Source organism: Buteo buteo, chromosome 19, assembly GCF_964188355.1.
Source record: "Buteo buteo chromosome 19, bButBut1.hap1.1, whole genome shotgun sequence".
In the NCBI taxonomy this organism is placed as follows: Eukaryota; Metazoa; Chordata; class Aves; order Accipitriformes; family Accipitridae; genus Buteo; species Buteo buteo.
In genome coordinates this window covers 23855778-23876938 of record NC_134189.1, presented here as the reverse complement: position 1 = coordinate 23876938, position 21161 = coordinate 23855778, and the positions used below count along the sequence as shown (strand labels likewise).

At 41.6% G+C, this 21161-nt stretch overlaps 1 protein-coding gene across 6 annotated transcripts in view; it reads left to right on the top strand.

Moving 5' to 3' along the window:
* The window catches only part of FAR2 (fatty acyl-CoA reductase 2), a 149214-nt gene that overhangs the window by 96621 nt on the left and 31432 nt on the right, over positions 1-21161 (top strand). For all 6 annotated transcript variants that reach the window (XM_075051684.1, XM_075051686.1, XM_075051687.1 and 3 more), the window contains 2 exons: positions 14086-14261; positions 16931-17110. In XM_075051684.1, coding sequence (XP_074907785.1) covers positions 14086-14261; positions 16931-17110 — 356 coding nt within the window. The remainder of the gene's footprint in view (positions 1-14085; positions 14262-16930; positions 17111-21161) is intronic.

Sequence of the window (21161 nt, the reverse complement as noted above, 5' to 3'; positions counted from 1 at the left end):
TTTTTACATGATATTTCCAAAGGTCTTGAGAAAAAACAGTGATAAACCATACCTGGGATGAACAGTAGGTACCTTGGAGCCATTGGTAGCAATTCAGACATGGCTGCCTTGCCTGGGCTGCCTTCTATCAGCAGCACAGGTCTATTCACTGGACAACTCCCCTGTTATGAGGATCCTCAAATGTGGGAGGAATTGAAGCAGCAGGAGACTCTGCTGCATGTCTGTCCCAGATGTGTCCTGCTGCAGAGCGGTGGGAACTGCAAAGGTACGATAGTAATTGCCTGCCTGTGAGGCTAGAAGTGCCCCTCTCTGCAGCTCCCTGGGGAGGTGGTAGTTTGCAGAAAGATTTCGGAAAACATCATCCTGTAGGACCACCAATATGTACAGTTCAAATGGACAAACTCTTCAGTTAAGCTCATTTCAGTCCACCAGTATTGATAAAAACGTACTTATTCCTTAAAGGTCATGGTTTAATTATCGGCACTGATAATGACTTTCATGACCAATACAGAACGATTTCTGACATCAGGTTGCTGAGTGGGTGGATTAAAATCTCTCCCCATGAAAGAGATTTTCCCCTATAAAAGAAGTACTCAGTGCTGTGGGCCATTTGCTCAGTCATGAGTAATCTCTTAAGAGCTCCTTGCCAGCCATTTGATACGTTGGTGTTTCATTTTCAGGGTGTTTAACCATCCCACCAGCTGGGAATTAGATAAACAGCATCTCAATTTTATCAGTGCAAGAACTGAAAGCGGTTAAATAAGTGGCCCCTTCTTACTTGGCAGTATTTTTTCAGGACTCATTTGATCACTGTATTCACTGAAATGCAATTTTACGTCTGTTAGGCCTGCAGACCCAGCACAGCTCAGGAGAGATTATTTTAAAGTCCATATCTACAGAAACTTTTTAATTTAGAGCTGGCCGCAGTGTAGTGGGAACTTCTCAACCAGACGTATAAGCTAGTTGTCCAAGGTACCATGCTGCTGGTACTAAATATGAAGCAGACAAGGCAGAGTTTCACTTGGGTTTAATAGAAGCAGTACTAATCAGTCTGAGACTTAATTCTGCTTCCCTTTGGCATTACAGTAAAAATGTCCATTTTTTAAATAAATGACTAAATGTGCTCTGGACCATTCTTAGCTACAATAACTGATATTTAACTGCAGAGCTAAAGGCTACCCATACAAAACACCCTGCAGTAATGTTTCAGAATTGGCATCTGGCCTTGTAAAATCATATTTAAACTGGCAAGGTCTTTTGAGCAACATGCAAGGAAATGCATATCTCCGTGGCTGCAACCCCAAATGTAGATTAGCATCCCTTCGGAAGTGGGCTTTTATCTTGGAGATGATCTCCTGAGCTTCTTTTTCTATAATGGCACATCACTGATCTCCATATCTCATAGGATGTAGATGGCTCCAGCATTGTCAGTGTCATTGTTCATTAGTTGTTATTTCTCTTGGTTCAGAGAGTGATGATCAGATATTATTATAAAATTTGAGCCTCTTCAGGAGATGCTTTTAGGCATGTGGGAGGGAAGGAAACACAGTGTTTTGGAGAGTCATCTCTTCCAGTGTAAAAGGGAAGAAGATATTCTTGGTTTAATACATTTTTACTCTCTCTGAATTAGATAAAATTGCAATGCTCTGAGTGATGAATTGAGTAAATGACGGGGAGGTAATAGCTGTGCTATTATCCCTGGAGAGAAGATGCCAAAAACTGAATGCTTTTCATTTGAAAGGCATGAGCTGCCATAAAATGTTCGTTGTGAGGAAAGTTGCATGGACTAGGATTTTCCTCGTTCTTTCCTCAGAGCCCTACTAACCTGGTGAGTTAAAAGCACTTTTGCTGCAAAAATGAGTCTGAAAACAAGCAGACCTCTGAAGTTCGAGGAATCCGTACATGAGATGCTTGGCCATTAACCCGCATACTGCTGGAGAATTCAAGACACGAGTTCACCATTAGGGCCTGTGCCACCTCAGAGATCATTTTGCGCAGCTATAGCACAGCAGTATTTCCACTTTCCTGCTTGGGCACCCCATATAGCTGCTCAGGGGTTCACAAATTGCATGTGGTACCTGGGGTCCCAAAGAGGTGGAAAATAAGTGAGATCGCAGCGCCAGAAAAAGGTACTGCAAAAGGAAAGCACAGGGGAAGGCAGGGGACCGAGAGAATATGGAGTCCCTCCATCACAGTTGGGAGTTCAGTGGGGAAGATCTGTTCATGCTGTCAGGGTTCCCTTAGGTTGACAGGGATGACACCATGAAGCAATTCCAGAAACTCTGTAAGATCATAATATACCAGTGGGCTTACCGTTTTCCTATACAAATGTGAGAAACAGAAGTGTCACGAGCTGAGCGCAGAAAACTGGAGAACACAAAGATCCATGTTTTCCCATTCTGTTGTGAGTGCTTTGGAGGCTGTGAATTACGGGTGTCATTTGGTGGGAGGATGGGGACAGAGACTGGTTGTGTGGGAGTCTGAGCATCCATCTGGAGGTGGGGTGAAGGCTGCCCCTGTTGATGAATGGGCAGAGCTGGTCTTTCAGGCTGGTGAGCCGAAGGTGGTAGCCATATGTTGCTTTACGAGTCTTGACTCTCCCCTACAGATTGCAGGCTTGAGGGATAAGTGAATTAAGAGACTATGAAGTTTTTAAGTTAAGCAGTACACTACTAAGAGACTAATAAAGCAATTAAATGATAATTAATCTAAAAGCACACACAACTATAAAGCTACTAATTATCGTTCTGAAGTCTTATGAATCACACCCAACTATTATTGAATTACAATTCTGTCTCCCTTCCCTTCCCACTGTAAGTCTATCCCTCCTTTTTCCAGTCTGGCACACCAGATCTTTCAGGCAAAGACGTGATGGAGGCTCCCACAGGTTCTCCAGTAGGGCTCCCTCCCGCATCACTGTGGGCTTGGATTCAAAGGTCAGCTTCATCACCATCTCTACGTGTCCACACTCCTACTGACAAAAAATCCTGTCCTCCTTTATTCTGTACCTGATCTTTTATCTTATCTCCCAGTTCTCTATTTCTGGATGCATCTTTTCACCACCTTGCACCTCTTTTTCTCTATCCAAACTCCTCTCAAATAAACAGTCTGTCCCCAGTTACTTTTCTCCTACTGGCCCCATTTCTGCTGCATCCATACCCAAGTTTGGTGGGTTTTTTGAGTGCTGTTACTTAGGCAATCTTGACTTTGTATGCTATTACTTATATGGCTGCCTGGGTACAGGTGACTTAGGAAGACTTTGCACCTCAAAACTCCCCTACCAGTATCCAGTTCATACTGGCATCGTATTTTTTACCATATACACTCACTAAGACAAGTCATTTTATTTTAGCCTCGACTCTGCTACCTACTTCCAGTTAAGCACAAGCAGTTTCTTATCTTGTGCACTGTCTGCATATCACAGCACCAGAGTAACACATTTTTCACATTCTGGTTTTGTGCTTATGCAACCTTGTTGTCCTTGAACTGTTTTAATCACTTTCCTCATTCCCAGTCGAGGCCTTATCTAGTTATGAGGCTTGGTGCTCCATCAGGACCTCCTGCTTACACCTTATCACTCTGTAGTAGTGTCTACAGAAAGCTGTATGCCCTAAAGACGTGAACTTTTCGGGCCATGTAGTTTGGGGCAGATCTTCAAGCATTGGTTTTTTTTTTCCCGGGGGAATCTGGGAAATTGATGGGCTGCCTCTACCGAATATGGCAGAACAGGTGGAGACTTAATGTAGGGACGAGTTGTACTTCCCTCAGTTAAATATATAGTTAGATTGTATAGCCTCATGCCAGTAGTATTTGCAGAACATTGTGTACTTCTTATCTGTGAAACCACTGTGTGGGATGAGAGGTGCATTTCAGTACAGGTAGTTGGTGGTGTTCTGTTCTGCTTGTTTCTTCTCCACTCCTTCAGCCAGGGTTTTTCACCAGTAGATTAAAGCATTAAAGTAATTTATAACCTCGTAGGACTAGGGCCAAGGACACAGGCTCATTAACAGTAATCCCTACTCAGACAGATGGGGAGACTTTTGTGTACAAACAACTTTTTGATGTTCAACCTAGCTGAAAACATTGCTCCTTCTGGTGACACACGGGCAAGGGATTTGTTACATCTGAAGCATAATTAACCCAAGTGCTCACTTTTCTGCCTTGTATGAACTGGGCAGCATAAAATTAATCAGTGAAATCTAGATCTAGAAGCCAAGGGCAGGGCATGCAGGAAACATGAATGCCGTTCCAGCTTACATGAAGTCTCCTCTTTGGTGTCCCTTGGAAGAAGTACGAGCTGAAAATATACTTGCAGAGAAAAGTAACTTTTCTGTTAATAGATGTACAGTATTTGGGGTGTTTTGCAAGTGAGATGTTTTGCATGTCAGTGTGAAAGATGTCTTGAGTCACAGATCCTCTGATCAGAAAGTTTTAACAATATGGCTTTAGCAGGAACAGTTAATAGGAGTGTCAGAGACAGTAGGTCAGGCTTGTAATGGTTGATTACCCTTCAAGAGACTCTGAGAGATGCCAGAGCGAGCTAAAACCTGAGCCTAGCTTAAGGACACTTCATGCAGCATCCTGATCCTCTTTAAAATGCATGTGTGTTTCCTTCCATACTACAATATCTGGATTTCTCTACCATTAAAAAAAAAAGAAAAAGAAAAAGAAAAAGAAAAAAAAAAAGGAAAGAGAAACTCCTACCTGACTGCAAACAAAACTCATTCTTATCCTTTAGTGCCTTAAAAAGGAAAAGTCTTGCAGGGTGCTTGAAACATCATCTGGCTTGTCTCTTACCATCAGCCCTGTCAGAGCATTCTAGTCAGGCACAACCGCAACGGCAGGGAAGGGAGAAAATTTTCACATGGTGTAACTGAGCCATCTGTGGCAATGCTCTGATCTTTGTACCGGGAAGTGAGCGACATCTGCTCCTGGCAGAAGTGTTACTATCACAAGCTGACGATAAATGGCCCTCTCAACAATAGGTATCTTTATTCTGAAACAAGACTACGCCTCCTGCTTGATAAGACCCAAGCTAGTGGAAAAGGAAGTACACATGCCAAGGACTTCATGGGCCAAATTTGCCTTTCCCTTACATCAGGATAATTTGACACAGTTCAGTGGGACTGCTTATATTTTTTTTTATACCCATGCCACAAGAGGTGAATTTTAAGAATGTTTATTATGGGCAGAACCAATTGATCCAAGCACTGTTAAAAGAGGTCTCAAATACAGAAAGCGGCCCATATTTTGTATAACATGCAAAGAGGTTAGATTCAGAGAGAAGATCTGAGCTGTGAATCCAGCTGTCAGGCTTGCATGTGGGCTTCTGCAATGATTTCTGAAGGATTTCCATGGATTCTTCTGAGAACTGACCATAATCAGAGGCATTAATTACAGCTGGTCTCCAGTAAGAGCAGTCCTTGCAGAGCCACACTGCTTTGTAAGTAGCTGGACACTATTTGGACAGATGGTTCTATCTTCTTAAAGAAGTTTTAAATTCACTAAGCTGAAGGCTCCTTGAATGGAAATCAAGGATTACTTGTAACTCTCTACTTCCTTGCTTGCTTGGAATAGTGACACTACAGAAAATCGGTTTATAATGGTTAAGTCATCCTTTCTTAAATGTTTTCTTAGAATATCAACTGTTTTCTTCTTCACTGGACTCAGTCTGTTTTTCACAAGTGCCTTCAATTCTTGTAGTGTTCCTGCTCTTCCTATTAGTCTCATAAATTGCATTACCTTCTGATCTTCTCCTAGTAATTCTCCAGTTTATTTACTTACTGTGTGTGCTGAGTGTAGCCTTACTCTGAGAATATCATGATAGTTAAGTGACAGCAAGGAAAGGAAGCAGATATTTGACAGGCTGAGGTACTTGGGCTTAGTGCTTTTCTTTTAAGCGCGAATCAAAAAATTACATTGTTATGATAAAAATAACAAAAATGTATGTGGAATAGCATAAGAAGGCCGAAGTTTTTGTATCGGACTTAATTACAGAAGAAACAACTGAGATTCCACGATCTGTGTTATACAGATGTTCAGGGTAACAATCCCTTGAGGTTTAGGATTGTGGGAAGTAGCTCTGCAGACAGCAACTTGAAGGCCATGTAGCTTGAGCTCTTTGGATCAGCTTGCTCAAATAGCTGGTGGCCCCATGGAGCATTTGCAGACAAAAGTGCTGCTTCTATTATGTTTTAGCTGGCGGGAGTAGATACCAGCACAAAATGGACACAAGAAAAATGATGAAATGAGAAATTGTCCTTGGTAAATGTAGAACTTCCGTGTTTAAACGATTGTACTGTTTGACAAGGCCCATAAATTGAAAGTTCTTGGGATGAATTTCAGGCACCAAGACCAGCTGGCATGAAATGGCTTGCACTCATGCCATTAAACTTTCTTACCTTCCAGAACATCACAGCCACATGTGGAATCTTTGTTGGGAAAAGCCCCTGTCCCAGGCTAACTCCTCACTTGTGACCAGGGACTTGTTCATCTTTCTGGTGGTTCGTTCAGGCCAAAATTGTGCTAAGACCCTTCTAACAGTGGACCAATACAAATGGTTGAGTTCCAGTGCCCAGAGCATAACCTGGCAGAGTTTAATTTACAAGTATAGATATTTCCACAGAATTCATTTGCTCTCTTGGTTGGTGGAGGTTCAGCACAAGGTTCTTACTGGTTGCTGACTGCCCGCTCCTCACGTCCCAGAATCTTCTAGCATGGTTCATGCTAGAAGAGAGACTTACTCTTCTACTGTACTCATTTCCCAGATGTTCAGCTCGCTATGCTTGAGTGCCAACTCACTACAGTGTTTAAAAATCTTTTTTTTATTTGAGTAACTTGAAATATTTGATGTATTTGTCTTGATTTGTTCAACTTCTATTGTGTGTGACATCAAAGGATTTTTTCCTCCCTTCCACTTTTAATCAAGGTGAACTTTGGTGCCCGCATTACCTATGATCCTCTTCATGATGGCATTCTCTCCTTTATGCCTTAGCAAGAGTTCAGGGATCTTAAAAAAGTGAGTGTGGAAGTGCAGGACATCCACCCTAGGTTGCCACAGCTGCTGCAGTCGTTCCTTTGGAAGAGCAATTTGGAGGGGCACAAGGTCAGAGTGGAGTATCTCAAGACCTTCCCAGATGTCCTTGCAGGAGTTGTAGGGCCCAGATGCGTCAACAGAGTTGTCCTTGAAACAAAATTTTGAATTGTGTACCAGCACTGTGTATTATATAGGTTGTATGCCACCTGCCTCAGCTGTATCTGTGTGACAGCCAATGTGCCTGGTTATCCTCTTTGGAAACAGCATTGTAGCAGAAGGAGGAGTACTCTCAGGGTCTGGCTAAGATAAGGTTGCCTGAACGTCTCTAGTCGTGGGGATCCCTCTGTGACTTTTCGACTGAGCACTTTTTTCACTAAAAAGTGACATTGTGAGTTACTGTGTGGTCTAACATACAGAGACACTGCCAGGCAGACACATACACATGAAACTTATGTTTTCAGAAGGGAGGAACCTCAGAGTTCTGCACCTGTGATATATAACACATTTTAATGTAATTGTAAATGAGAGTGCATTAGAGATTACACTGTCTAGCTGCTGTGCCCATCTCCATAAGCTCCTAAAAATCAACCTGATTTTTATTAGGCACTTTCAAATAGGAAAGTAGTTTTTGGTCATTTCTTCAAATGTCTCCAAGAAGCAGGCATCTGTGTTTGGCACAGCCTTTACTCCTGGCTGGTTAGCCTTGGGAACTCAGCAAACGCTCCTGAAGTTCCCTGGTACCCAAGCAAATATGGCAGAGAAACTTCAAAGATGTGTAATTAAGGCAATGAGTATGGAAAAGCAGATTCAGATCCTATGTCTGGAAGCTCTGTACTTATTAACATTTCCAAGTATATACAGTGATTCCGTAAGTAATCGGTAGTGAATTCTGCATGGCAGGAATTGAAACAGGACACTGGTCTTAACCAAGTGCTCCTGCCATCCTTTGGCAGCTGACTCCCCTTGCAACTATGCCCATGTTGGGGCATAGCTAGGGAGGAGGGATGAGAAAGAAAACAGTTCTGGAAAACGCGTGGGAAGAAACATGTTAAATGGTTCCTGTACGAAAAGCTCCAAGTGTTACCATCCTCCTTCCCTGCACTTAAATTCTTCCCCTGTTTTAAATGTCAAGCATACCATCAAATGCTGATAGTGATATCTAAGTACTACACAGGGGCACAAGAAACGTCTGTGATGAATGTATAAAAGCTCTATGTTCTGTCTGTGACTTGTCCACCCACCTATATGATGGTACTAGAGACCACAGAAAGCTTTTCCATGTCTGTCAAGTCCCTAATGCTCCCGTCTACAACGCCTCTCTCTGAAAGAGCTCCTTTTACTGTTCCAGATTAACTGACACATAACCTGAGCATTCATTCTTGCTGGAAAACAGCAGGCTGTGTCAGCAGCCAATTTTCAAGGAAAATGGCTGTTTAAAACCACATCCTAAGTAGCTGGCTATACATATTAGCCTTAGCTGACCTATATTGAAATTTACGGTCTGTCATCTCTTTGTTTCTGTAGTCTTTATCTTTAAAGGATCAGCTGTTTTGTTTACTAGATGTTGGTCATGGGTACTGTATTTCCACTACATTAGCTCTACTCAGGGGAAAGTAATAGCTCTAGATTGAAGCATAAGCCATTTGTTTTCCTATAATGAGGAACAACTCTGCTGCATGCTTTCTGACTGATTAGATGAATTATGCTTTATTTGCCTTGAGAAGAACCATACTTAAAAGCAACTTTCTGAAGAGGAAATGAGGCAGAGAGCACACAAGGGGAAAAAAAAGGCTCTATCCCGATTAAAGCTTCCTGAGCTGCATTTTCACACATTTCTTGACTGAGCAATCCTGATGTTTATTGCTGGAAATGTACCAGGCTAAAAATTAATTGCAGGCTAATTACTTTATGTCAAGAAGCTGCCCAATTATTTTTCAAATTTGCTACAATGGCAATTCTAAAAGTAGCTATGTACCTTCCTTCCTTCAAAACAGTATTGGAGGATTTTATCAGTGGCAAACACAACTGGGATAAGCCCTTTCATCAGAATACAACTGCAGAGATCAGGTGTTTTTTAAAGAGCTATTTTCATTACTTTGGTACTTTCAGTAGTTTAGATTTGTGCTGGTCACTCATAACCATTTATGAGACTGCCATCACAGAGGGATGGATATATGCGCCACGGTGTTACTCTGTGTGTCTGTATATAGGCCGTTCTCTAGCATTTATACACCAATGCATTGTTCAGAAGAGGGATTTCAAACACCTTGTTTTTAAAATTATTCTACACACCCAATGAACCCCTTGATCTTTAAAGGAATTGTTGCCATGATGTTTTAACCCTTGGCCTATGTCTTGCTTAGAATAAATTATATTTCCATTACAGAAGCAATTCATGCTTATATTCTCCTGAATTAAGCTAAGCAATCCCTCCCATTTCTTTATCTGAAAGGACAGAAGCTTTTTCTTTTTTGGTTTTTTTTTGTTGAACTCTCTCAACTTTTATCTTCTCACTAGTTCCTCATATATGAGATTCATTTGGGTGGAATTCTCTGATTTTTCTCCATTTGGAATGTTCTTATACAGTAATGCCTTGAAATGTGCATACTACAATGTAAGTTACCATCTTTTCCTAATCCTCCTAGAGCAGCCTAATATCCCAGTGCCTATTAAACACACCTGGCCCCACTGTGCACCAGAGAAGACCATTTTTTATTAGTCCTACCACAAAAAAAAAAAAAAAAAAAAGCTGGCAACATCTGGTTAAAATAGTGTATTTTGGATGCCTCAATAGATCGTTGGGTTTGTACCGCAGGAGGAAAAAGGCTTACCTTTCTAGGCCACACTTAAAAACTTGATGCTTTCTGGGTCAGTCACCAAAGTGTTTGGCCCTGACATGGCAGAGGGGGAGCCGCGAGTGCTGTCGCTGAAGAGGCAGTTTGGTGCAAAAAGGAGCCACAGGCTCCTACCGCAAGTTACAGACTCTGCTGATAACGTGGTGAAGAGCAGCAGCCCACCTTCGTCACGGCTTGCATTGCTGGGACATGTTTATTCAGCACTTTGGAAGATGAATCCTTCACATCAGGGCAGAGCACAAGAAATAGTGTTAGAGAACGTTACCGAGCAAACGGGAGAACTGCTTTCTCTCCTACTTGTGTTTCTCAATGAAGTGCCATCCCACGTGGTGCCTGTTACAGTAAGCTGGTTTTTTAGGGTTGAGGACTGATAGGTCCAAAAAAGGAATGACTATCCAGGCTTCTTTGAAAGGCAATTTTAAGACCAAACTCATGCAAGTTCCTTTTTAATGTAGACCATGGCTTAGGCACTCTACTTTTCATTATTTTGTATTTGCTTCACTGAAAATGTCCCCTGAGGAAGATGCGAAGCCTTTGGCATTTTACATTGTTCAGTGGTTCCTTTATTTTTCAGCTGCGCTGTTCTGTAGATGTGCAATTTGCCCTTTCTTTGAGGTTTTTGTATCTTTGTGGTATGGAAAAAATTCTGATTGAAAGATTGACGGGCAGAAATCTCTCTGAACTATTACATGCTTTAAGGCAAGAGCAGAGAACAGAGAGAGTTACAGATGTCCTTTGAGAAGGGAGGTCAAAGCTTAAGTGGGCAGGAATAGGAAAAGAGATGCCCATCAAACACACTCAAATATAATGTTGGGAGAAATTCTAGTTGTCCTGTTTTCAGAATAAGTGCTTGACAATGTAAATTGAAAACACAGAGATTAGATTATTACTATAAATAGGAATTGCCTGATTATAAAATAAGAAAAATCCAGCAAATTTCAGAGTGACATTCTCACCTCTGTTGAGGGACAGCACAGCCTATGCAGAGCTTGCATCCTATTTTGAGATTTAAAATGAGAATAGCAGCTACTAGGTTCATTTATTCTGTTTTGGTCAAGGCAGCAGTGTTGCTCCTGGAATGCATTAGGATGCTCAAAAAGACATTGAAATCAGGATACATTATTACTGATTTCCCTCAGTTTAATTAATATCGGACAACTTGAAATCAAACATCTTTCCTTTTTCTTCACTACAATTCTGTGGCAATTCATGTATCACTTCTGGAGTATTGCTGACTTGGCCAGTGTCTTCATGTGGTTCTAACAGTACAGCACACCAGGCCACTTCTGTCCATTGAATATATTTTGTATTGGCAGACAGCTTCTAAAAAGAAAAGGCAGAACAATCCTTAGGCCTCATGCAGTTATTGGGGATCTATTATATATGCTCTGGGTGAGTTAATCAGAATTTAGAGATGCAATTACTGTTTACCTGCAGACTAAGCATCATCTTTATGTTAAGCACTCCTTGAACTATAGGAAACAGTATAGAATAAGATGCATTTGTTTTGTCTTTCAATCTTCTTGCACTTCCTTGTAAAGCACCGGCAAGCCTGAAATCTTCAGATTCCATAAAGGATGCAACAGACTTTGATTAAACAGCTGCTCCTGTTATCTGATTTAATGGTGACAATGAACTCAATGTTCTTGTGATCCAGAAGGTTTCCAAAGCAGTATGCTGATTTGTGAGCTTGCATTTAGAAATTGCCTTCATCCTTTACAGAAATGCAGTGAATCATTGGAGGGGGTGAAAAACTACAGCTGTTGAGTGGCATGTGGTAGTAGGCAATACCTGGCAGTAGGCACAGAAACTGAAGGGGATACCTGCAGTGGGAACGTCAGGAGGAGATGGCATGTAGACAGATAACTGTCCAAATTCGAGAAATACCGCTCTTCTTTTTATATGCCGTGACTGAAATGGAGAAAGGGCTGATTCATTCTTTCTCTGCCTTTGCATTATTTATGCCAAGGTAAAACAAGTATAAAAGAACTGTCACTGGGTGGAGTTTTACACTCTCTTTGCAATACAACAAACAAATGCAGAATTGTTCCTAAAACTCTTTGAAGATAGCTTTGGTCTAACATGGGTTCTCTGAGAAACCTTTCCATTTGTGTCTCATCAGGGTTTGCTGGTGTGCAATCTCTCTTGAGATGATGCATATTTGGACATCCAATCTAGCATCCTTTCGTTAGAAAACAAGTTTTTTACAGACATTAATGCTGCTAGTACCTGGTTCTGAACATAAGTCATTGGGAATTGAGTTCCTACAGTTCAGCTGGCTCTCACCATCATCTTTATCCAAGATTAGCTTTCTCTGTCTAGAATTCTGTTCTCTGGCCTAGACTGAAATATGCATGTAGTTGGGTGCAACGGAGAGAAACGAAGTGACATTATCATGTCCTAACTTCTGTTAACTTGCTCAAGTTCTGGGTTTATGAAGGGTGTGCAGCTGTATGTTAAAGAAAAATACATGAAGTCAAGCACAGAGTGTGCTGCATTGTGGGGACGGCTGATGATTTCCTTATCAATTCTTTATCCCTAAGAACATCAGGGTTTATCTAGATTGGGTAGTCAGATAAGCAGAAAGATGGTAAATCCCTGTCAAACAAGAAAATATTCCTATTAGTATCAATTTCATCTTTCATATGTCTTTTCCTTTAGTATGTTTAATTTATGTCAAACCATTTCTGCTCTTACATAAGCACTGGGCAAATCAACAACAGAACAATCTCTAGGAAAACAGGAGGCCATGATAGTAACCAGATTTACAAACTCGGTGTTACTGGTGAGTAAGCTACAGAGTAGAGGAAACACCCAAAAACCACAGAGCTACTGGGAAGCCAGCTGGCCCTTCCTCCTGCCCCAAGGTAGTTCCACTATTCCCTGCCTTTCCTGGACAGTTCTTAAATGCATCCAAAGGCAGTGGCCCACAGCATCCACCAGCAATTTGTCTCACTCAGTACTTAGTCATTCCTGTCAGTAGGCTGGTTACCTTTGAAGTGTGGTTATCCTTTGAAATGTAGATTATACCCACAGCCTCTCTATTCTATTTATTCTTTCTACCCTTCTTGTTGTCACTCTGCCCCCAAAAGGGAGGAGCTTTTTGGACTTAACTGTTACTATTATTTCAGTTGAAGTTACTCAAGTACAATAATGCTGGCCAGCAATACAAACCCCTTAGAACAGATGCCACTAAAACTTAAGATGATTTTTTCAAATCTTTCTCCAGCAAACTCACATAGTGTTTTGAAATTCAGGCTTCATCTTCTTTGCCTGTGAGATTTACCAAATCAAAGCTCTCCGGGTGGAACCTGGAGCAGCCGTCTGCTTTCATGGCACAAGCAGAACTGCACCCAGACCTGCTGTACTGTTATCAGTCACTACGAGCTACTCAGAGTAAAAATGGGAAACTGCTGTTTTCACATAGGCACCCTTCAGGTGATGACAGTGTTGATTTCCTTTTCCTTTCAGAAGGTTTGTGCACAGCTGTCTTGCCATTCAGGGTACCTGCTATCTCAGATCCTAGGCAAAGCAGGGTGCCAAATGCTAGTTTTGGATAAGTCATCAGATAGAACAGTATATGGAAATGTAGGAATCTTTTTAGTGGACAGATGCACAGACTTGCCATTCTGCAGAAGGCTGGGCAGACAACCTGTACTGGAAAGAGCTATGGATTGTACTCATAGCAAAAAAGGGCTGAAAGACAGCTTGAGAGGCCAGCTAGCTGCGCACTTGTCCGGTCGCGCAAAATTGCCGGTGGCAGTCAGCAGCTTTAGCTTTATGGGTTATTAAGGTTCCCTGTATTTCCATCCCAAAGGCAGCTCCCCAGAGGACCCATCTGACATGAACCTCTTTAGCTCCCGTTATGCCCTAGAGAGTGGTTGCAGGAGATGTGGAGATACAGGAATTTCGGTGGCCGTCCTAGGAAATGAGTGGTGTAGAGAAGATTCATGCATCTCTTTGGGGCAATGCATTACCTCTGATATTTTTGTTCTCTTTCCCCTGTGAGGTTTTCCCATGGGAGGGAACAAGTGAATTAATTATTTTATCATCTCACCTGTGTCCTCCCTCTGAAAGAACCAGGCATTCTCCGTTGTGCCAATTTCATTGATTGATGTAATCAGACCGGCTACTAATCGAAGTGATCTCAGGAGCCTAATTCTGTACCTGATCTCTCTCTGTTTGTGCTTCAAGGTCTTTGACAGGGTCCGAGAAGATTGCCCTAATTTCCACGAGAAGATTAAGCCTATTAATGCTGAACTCACTCAGCCCAAGCTGGCCATCAGTGCTGAAGATGAGGAGGAGCTTCTGACCCGGGTCAATATTGTCTTCCACTGTGCAGCAACAGTTCGCTTTGATGAACCCCTGAAGTATGTCCTGCTTTCTCTATTTGCTAAGCATGATTCAGAATGCACGATAACCCGTAACACACCATTCAGCGCATCTCTCGTAGAGCTGCAGTACTAATTCTCCACTTATGTTTTCATGCTACATGTGGTTCTGCGCTGAATGTGCGGTGTGAATGCTCTGAAAATGTCATGTGCATATGCACGTCAAAAGTGAAGTATCTTGGCAGATTTCCATGGGAACAGAAGGAAGTACTGCAAGCTTGGGTTGTAATATAGCAAGGGAGTTAAGTATGACCTAAAAGTGGGATAGGGAAAAGTGCATTTGAGGTCAAGAGGGAGATGTTTTGGCAGAACTAGCTGGAGACAGCTTGAAGTGAAACTATGTTGTGTCTGTCTCTAAAGCTAGTGTTAATGGCCTTTGTCACCAAGAAACTGAAGAGGGAAATGAGATGTTGTTTAAGAAAATAGCCTATCACAAGCTTTAAAATACCCTACACTCGCTGTAATTAACTGTTTACAATAAATGCTCGGTTTCTGAAGGAGCTCCCTTGGGAGTGCCTGTCCAGGCAGGCTTTCCATTAAGAAAGAACAGCAGAAAAAAGCCACTAAACCAAGATGAGACGTGTAAGTGTTTCTATGAGAATCGTAAAAGTCAACAAACTGAGGTGGATGATCTGGATCTTCACAGTTTTTTGAAAAACACTAAAGCTGTGAGAGTAGAAAACAAAATTATTAATATCAGTCTTCATTTGCTCAAACATAGGGTAAATACATATCCCCTGTGTCCACCATAAATAATTGCTTTTTGCAACAACTAATTAGAGAACCCACCAGAAAGGAAGCAGCTCTTGATTTAATCTTGAGCCATGTGTAGCACCTGGCTCAAGATACAAGTAGCAAAGCACTGCACTGCATTAATAGCCATAAATGTTCTTAAATCAATACATGAATGAACATGCAATAAAAATAGGTAGCAGTGGCATGTAACATCAAAGGGAAACTCTGTTTTTAATACGGAGGATAGCTAGAAAGAAGTTAAAAGAAAAAGTTAAAATGGTCATCTGCTTGCAGGCAGTGTAGAAACTATTTAAAGGTTGATTGCATGTGATCTGTCAAAATCTCTCTAACAGAACAAGGAAAATCCAGTATGATTAAACGGCAAAATACGAGAAGTTGTTAAAATCAAATTATTCCTGTTGGAATAATAAAATACATCATATGGGTAAAAGTTTTAGCAAGTTAAATGTGAAAGCACAATATTGCTGCTCAATTGCTAATGACACACACAAAAAAAAATATTTTTAAATACAGCAGAAGTCCAAAGTCTACCACAGAATACCTAGAACAGATAGATAAGGGAGGTGCAAAAGGAGTGCTATTGAGATACTAGAAAAGCAGCAACAGAGAAACTAAATGAATTATTGCATCAACATGCAGTACATTTAGGGAATTCTCCAGATGGAACTCTTGAGGGCAGAAATCTGAGAAACTGTGTTGTATTGAAATATTAGTAGATGCAGTTTTAATATAAATAGAAAAAATAAAGAGTAACAAATCACCAGTGTTAGATGATATTCCCCTAGAAGACTAAAGGAACTCTGAACATCTCAACAGAAATCCATGCTGGGCCCGTATTCTGAGCACAATTCTGTTCACCCCCTCTCAGGAGGGATATAACTGAATAGAAATGTACACAGAAAAGTAATTTTCATATGAAGGGTAGCTAAAGTAGAAGTATTCATCCTGCTAGAAGGGCAGGAGGAAATAGAAACCTATAGAAAATGCTGTTCTTCAATAGCAGCATGCTAAAAAATAAAAGTATCTCTGTCTTTAGATATTGTGACCCAAACGTTAACTCTCAGCTTCTGTTTTCATTCATCTGGACTATTTACAATTTCTCTTCAATGTTAGTGTAATTAATTTCTTTAGTGTACACTGTACTTGATAGCATTATTCATAATCTTGTACGTGTTGTTGAAAGCTCCTGCTCCTGGCCTGAACAGATTGCATATTCCTTAGCCTTCTCCGTTTTGTGCAGGAAAGTGTCTTTCTTCCAGTACAAAGCGTGCAACAAAGTTGAACGTCTGTTCACTGAGATCCATTGCAGATAGTCTCTAGGACAACTTCTAGCTACGCTGGGTGCTTCAAGGTCAACCTTGCTAACCAGGACTCTTCTCCTCTTATGCCTATCAGTTCTCCACTCCTTGAGAATTTAAGCTGTTACATCTAGTTGTGTCTTCTTTCAGCATGAATCTGTTTTTCTGGGCCCAAGGACCCTTTGCTGCTTACTGACACCACATGTTTGTCTGGTTCAGCAGTGGTACCTTAAGGAGAAAGTTGAACAGGTACCACGGGAACCATAATGGCTCAATGGTCGTGTGCGTTGGAAATATTTGTTCCAGGAAGGGGTGGCAAATATGTCAGATGTAGAGATGTTAGTGAACTGTTACCTCTGATCCTTTGAACTAAGTGAAAATATTTGAGAGACATTCTGTGGCCAGAACAGCAAATCCAACAGCATTGCTGTGAAAGCTAGTATAGCCCTTGCATTTCATTGAAGCTTGCCACTCTGCTGCGACCCGTTCCCTTCCCTTACTCGCTTTTTCATTATTTGGGGTTTAGATAATGCTCAGCTTTGATATATTCTTTCCAGTGAAATGCATTTTGTTTCTCTCCCCTGCCCTTTTTAGACATGCCCTGCAACTGAACGCGATGGGCACGCAACGGCTCCTAGAGCTGGCCCGGCAGATGCAGAACCTCGAGGCCTTCATCCACATCTCCACCGCCTATGCAAACTGTGTCCGAAAATGCATAGATGAGGTCATCTACCCACCCCCAGCTGAACCCAAGAAGCTCTTTGATTTAGTAGAGTAAGTAGGAGCCGCGTCGTCTCTTCTGACATTGGTTTTTCCTTCATTCCGCTGAAGACCCGTTCGTATAACCTTTGCTGTGGGATTTCTGTTCGTTGTCGCTGTTGCCGCTGTATGGGCTCGTCTGTAGGCACCGTGCCAGCAAGAAATGCTGGCCATAATAACAGTGAGACCAAGGGGAGAGAGAGCTCTCGTTTTAGGTGGTTTTGAGGGGTACTTTCCACAGAATGCCATTCAGTAAGTCTGTCCTTTCTAGATATTCTTTTGAAAGTAGCTTTACTGAGGTTTTTTGAAAATGGAAGAAATACTCTGTTTTGGAGCCTTTTTATCTGGGGAGCTGCTGAAGTCATGCTTTGTAAACAGTTGGATGAGCTTAACAATACTTTTCCAAATACAACAGTATTAGAAAATAGCATAAAACACACCTAGGAACCCTGTTGTTTCAGCTACCTCTAAATTTTTCCACGCACCATTTTAAAAAAGACTGTGATTTCATGAGAGTCCAGCATTGAAGAAGTTATGCATGAGTGCGTTTGCTATCAGGAATGGAGTTGTGATGCTTCTTTCTGTAAGATTTAGCTCTGTCGCTACCTTAGTAAGACCTGAAATTTTTCATATACCTTATATTCATTTCTTTATCTCTTGAGCTTCCCAGCGTTGTTTCCACTTATTTCAACAACCCTGTGGTATTAAACCAGAGTTATAAGGGGATGATTCAGAAACAGGCTGGTTTAGAAAGAGTTCAGTGTGAGACTCCAGGACTGTGAGGGAACAACAAAAAGGCTTGTTTAACTGAATTTACAAAAATGAAGAATAATTAGAAAGAATAACAAAATCTCCTGATAAAGGCCCCAGGACACCTTCCCCTTAGAAGAATTTTCCCACAGCTGTAACTTTGTTTTCACTTATTTTCTAGTGGTATTCCATTTGTGTGATATAAGCAACTGACCTGTGAACTAGTAACCCAAAGAGCTGGTATAAAGTCTTTCTTCTCCTTGATTTAGGGTAATAGGAGATGAGATGAATTATTGTCCAGCAGGAGAACCACTGAGGTTCTATATAAAAAAAAACTGTTTGCAAAAAAAAAAATAATTCGACTAAGAACTACTCCAGAAATTTAGCACAAATCAGTGTTTTCTTTTTTTAATTTTTCCAGTAGCCCATATTCTTGGATATGTTTACTTCCAGCAAGTAGTCATCTATCATTTATTGTTTATTCAGGAAGTGGAGCGTGATAAAAACATAAGAAATGCCCTAGTGCATTAGGGCGATGGGCTGCGTGCCCCAATATCTTGCCCTCAACAGTGGCACTGGCAGATGCTGTTTAGGGTGACTACACAGGCCTGGATACTTTTTGCAACCCGTTCCCATTGTAGCGTCCCAGAAACCATAACTGTAGTATGAGGGGTGTTACATCCTATTATTTTTTGTCCCATTATTTTAATCCATTTATTTGTTTAATCCCTTTTTGAACTTTCTGGTACTCTGCTTCTGCAAACCCCCTGTGGCAGCAAGTTCTAGACATTTACTAACTGCTGCATAAAGGTGAGCTTTCTTTTACCTGTTTCAAGCTGTCATGCTAAGAGTTCCATTGCATGTCCCATCGTTGCAGCATTGCAGTATCTGCAGGATTTGCCCTATTCACTACCTCTGCAAATCTGTCTTGCATTCACCCTGGACCTTCTCTTCTGCAGCCTGAAGAGTCCCAGCATTTTTCCTGGCTCCTCATATGCCAACTGATCTGTCTCCATGATGATTTTAGTTGCCCTTCCTCTCTGCCTTTTTTTAACTCCACTCCCTCCTTGAGGTGCAGGGGCCAAACAGAACTGCATGCAGCACTCAAGGTGCAGTCACGCTAAAGTTTTATTAAAATAGCTTCAGAGCGACACCATTGGTCTTGTTCTCAGTACGTGATGATGTCCAACATTTCCTTGACTTTTTTGTCTGCTGCTACTCAACGACCTGGAGATTTCATAGAGCTGTCAGCTGTGCTTCCAAGAGCTCTTGCTGCACTGCGGCTGCCAGTTCTGGGTTCAGCAACCTCTAAGACCAGTTTAGACTGCTTTTCCCTGAATGCATTACCTTACTTTTACTTACAGTGAAGCTAATCTGCCACCTTTTTGCCCACTGACTCAGTTTTACAATGTCCTTTGGCGTTCATCGCTATCAATATTACATTTCACTGCCCCAGAAAGCTTACCATCACTTGCAACTTTGGAAACAATTCGTGATGACGGCTCAGTTAAAAAAGACTCCAGCAAAGGACTAAATGCTAATCGGAAACACACAGAAGTGCCTGGCTGCCCCAGAGGTTGCTACTTCAGCTGCTCCATGTAAGACCCTAAGAATTCATTTATCATAGTTTGCGTGTGCAGCAGAGAGGATGATGTTTGAAAGAATGGTTGAGTGACAAAGGATTGGCTTTCAGATGTGTTCTTTCATGTGTTTATCTTGGTAGTATGTTTGGTTGGTTTTTTCTTAGCCACATAATTAGAGATGGGTTTTCTTGGTTTTTTACTAGATTTTTCAATTTGTTTTACTATACTCCAGAAGCTCACCACCTTCCAGTACTTTTAGTGAGACAGAAATGACAGTGTGCCCTCAACTAGGACGGCATCTATTTCTCTACAGTGTTTGCAGGTAGCATTATAATTGCTCACAGCAAAGACAACCACTGCTTTCAAAGGCATTGAAATCAGGTGGCGTTGTTGAAAATCACGGGCTCCAGGGTAATTGGTTTGGAAGGTGTTCTGCAAATCAAAGGCAATATATGAAAGAGATGCATGAGGTTGTAGAGTGTATGAAGGAGCAGGATGGGAAAGTCTCTGGGATGTTGGGAGGATGTGACATAGGCGGAATGGGATAGAGAAAACTCTGAGAGACTGTGAAGGGCAGGGGATTACTTGGAGGGAGGGAGAGAGAGAAGACAAAGCAGGGTTGGAGGGAAATGGGAGAGATGCCTCTTTTATTATTCACCATGAAAGTGGAAGAAGGTTTCAGAGAAAGGAGGTTAACAGATATCAGAATGTTACCTTCAAAAAGCAGGGGAGGAAAAAAAGCAGACAAGGAAAGACAAACTCCCTTCAAAAAGGGGGAAGAAATAGAGGTCGTGTTTTGCATCACCCAGCTGCAAAAGCTTCCCTTCACAAACAACCCTTGTCTTAAAGTGCTCTTCTGCAAGTGCATTAAGAGGTGCGATCACACAACTGGATGCAATAACAGATCCGTTTAATGATGCTTGTGGCCATGCACTTGATATATGCTTATGATTCTTTATTCAGCTGAAATCCCAAGTAGGAGTCCCAGCTGTTTCTTTTTCTGTTCTTATTCTCCTATTATATCCCTGCTTTCCCGTATTTTGATTTTTAAACTGCAAGTAAAGCCTTAGGCTTAATCTGTGTAAACCAAAAGTCACACTTCTAAGTGCTGCCAGGCCACTAGAGGAAACATATAATCTGCCACATCATGCAAGGTTTGCCTTAATCTAAAGCTGAGGGAAATCAGCTTTGAAGGGTGTGCTGAGGTAAGGAACACAGTGCACAGTGAAGTGTGGGCTGAAGCAGAACTGTTTTCATTATTGCAGAAAATGTGGATCCGTCATCACTTACAAGAAAGAGAGTGTCTTATTAATGCAAGGTGATTAACACAGAAAGTTATGTTTTCCTATGGCAGAGTAATTTGGTGCGTATACGTGGTGAAAGAAGAGGATACTAATTGTTTAATTTGCATCTCTTGTTGCTACGGGGCACTTGCAGCAGTGAGCAAAAGCAATGGCTTTGTGATTTAGCATTTCAAAATCTTCAAAGTAGGTCACAGAGGGGTAGGAACGGTTCGCCTCGCTGAACTGTCAGCTCAGCGCTCCCGTGATGGTAATGCTGGTAGATCAAATCACCTGGTAGGATGGTCCCCTTGAGACAGGCAGGAGCGTCGTCCCCTTGATGACCACTTAAAGTAAGGCAGAGGCCTGTTTGGAAGGATGAGGGCAAGGGGAAATTGCTTCTCCTTGTACTTCTACACTCGTCTTTGCTTTGTGAGAATGCTAACCTGTAAG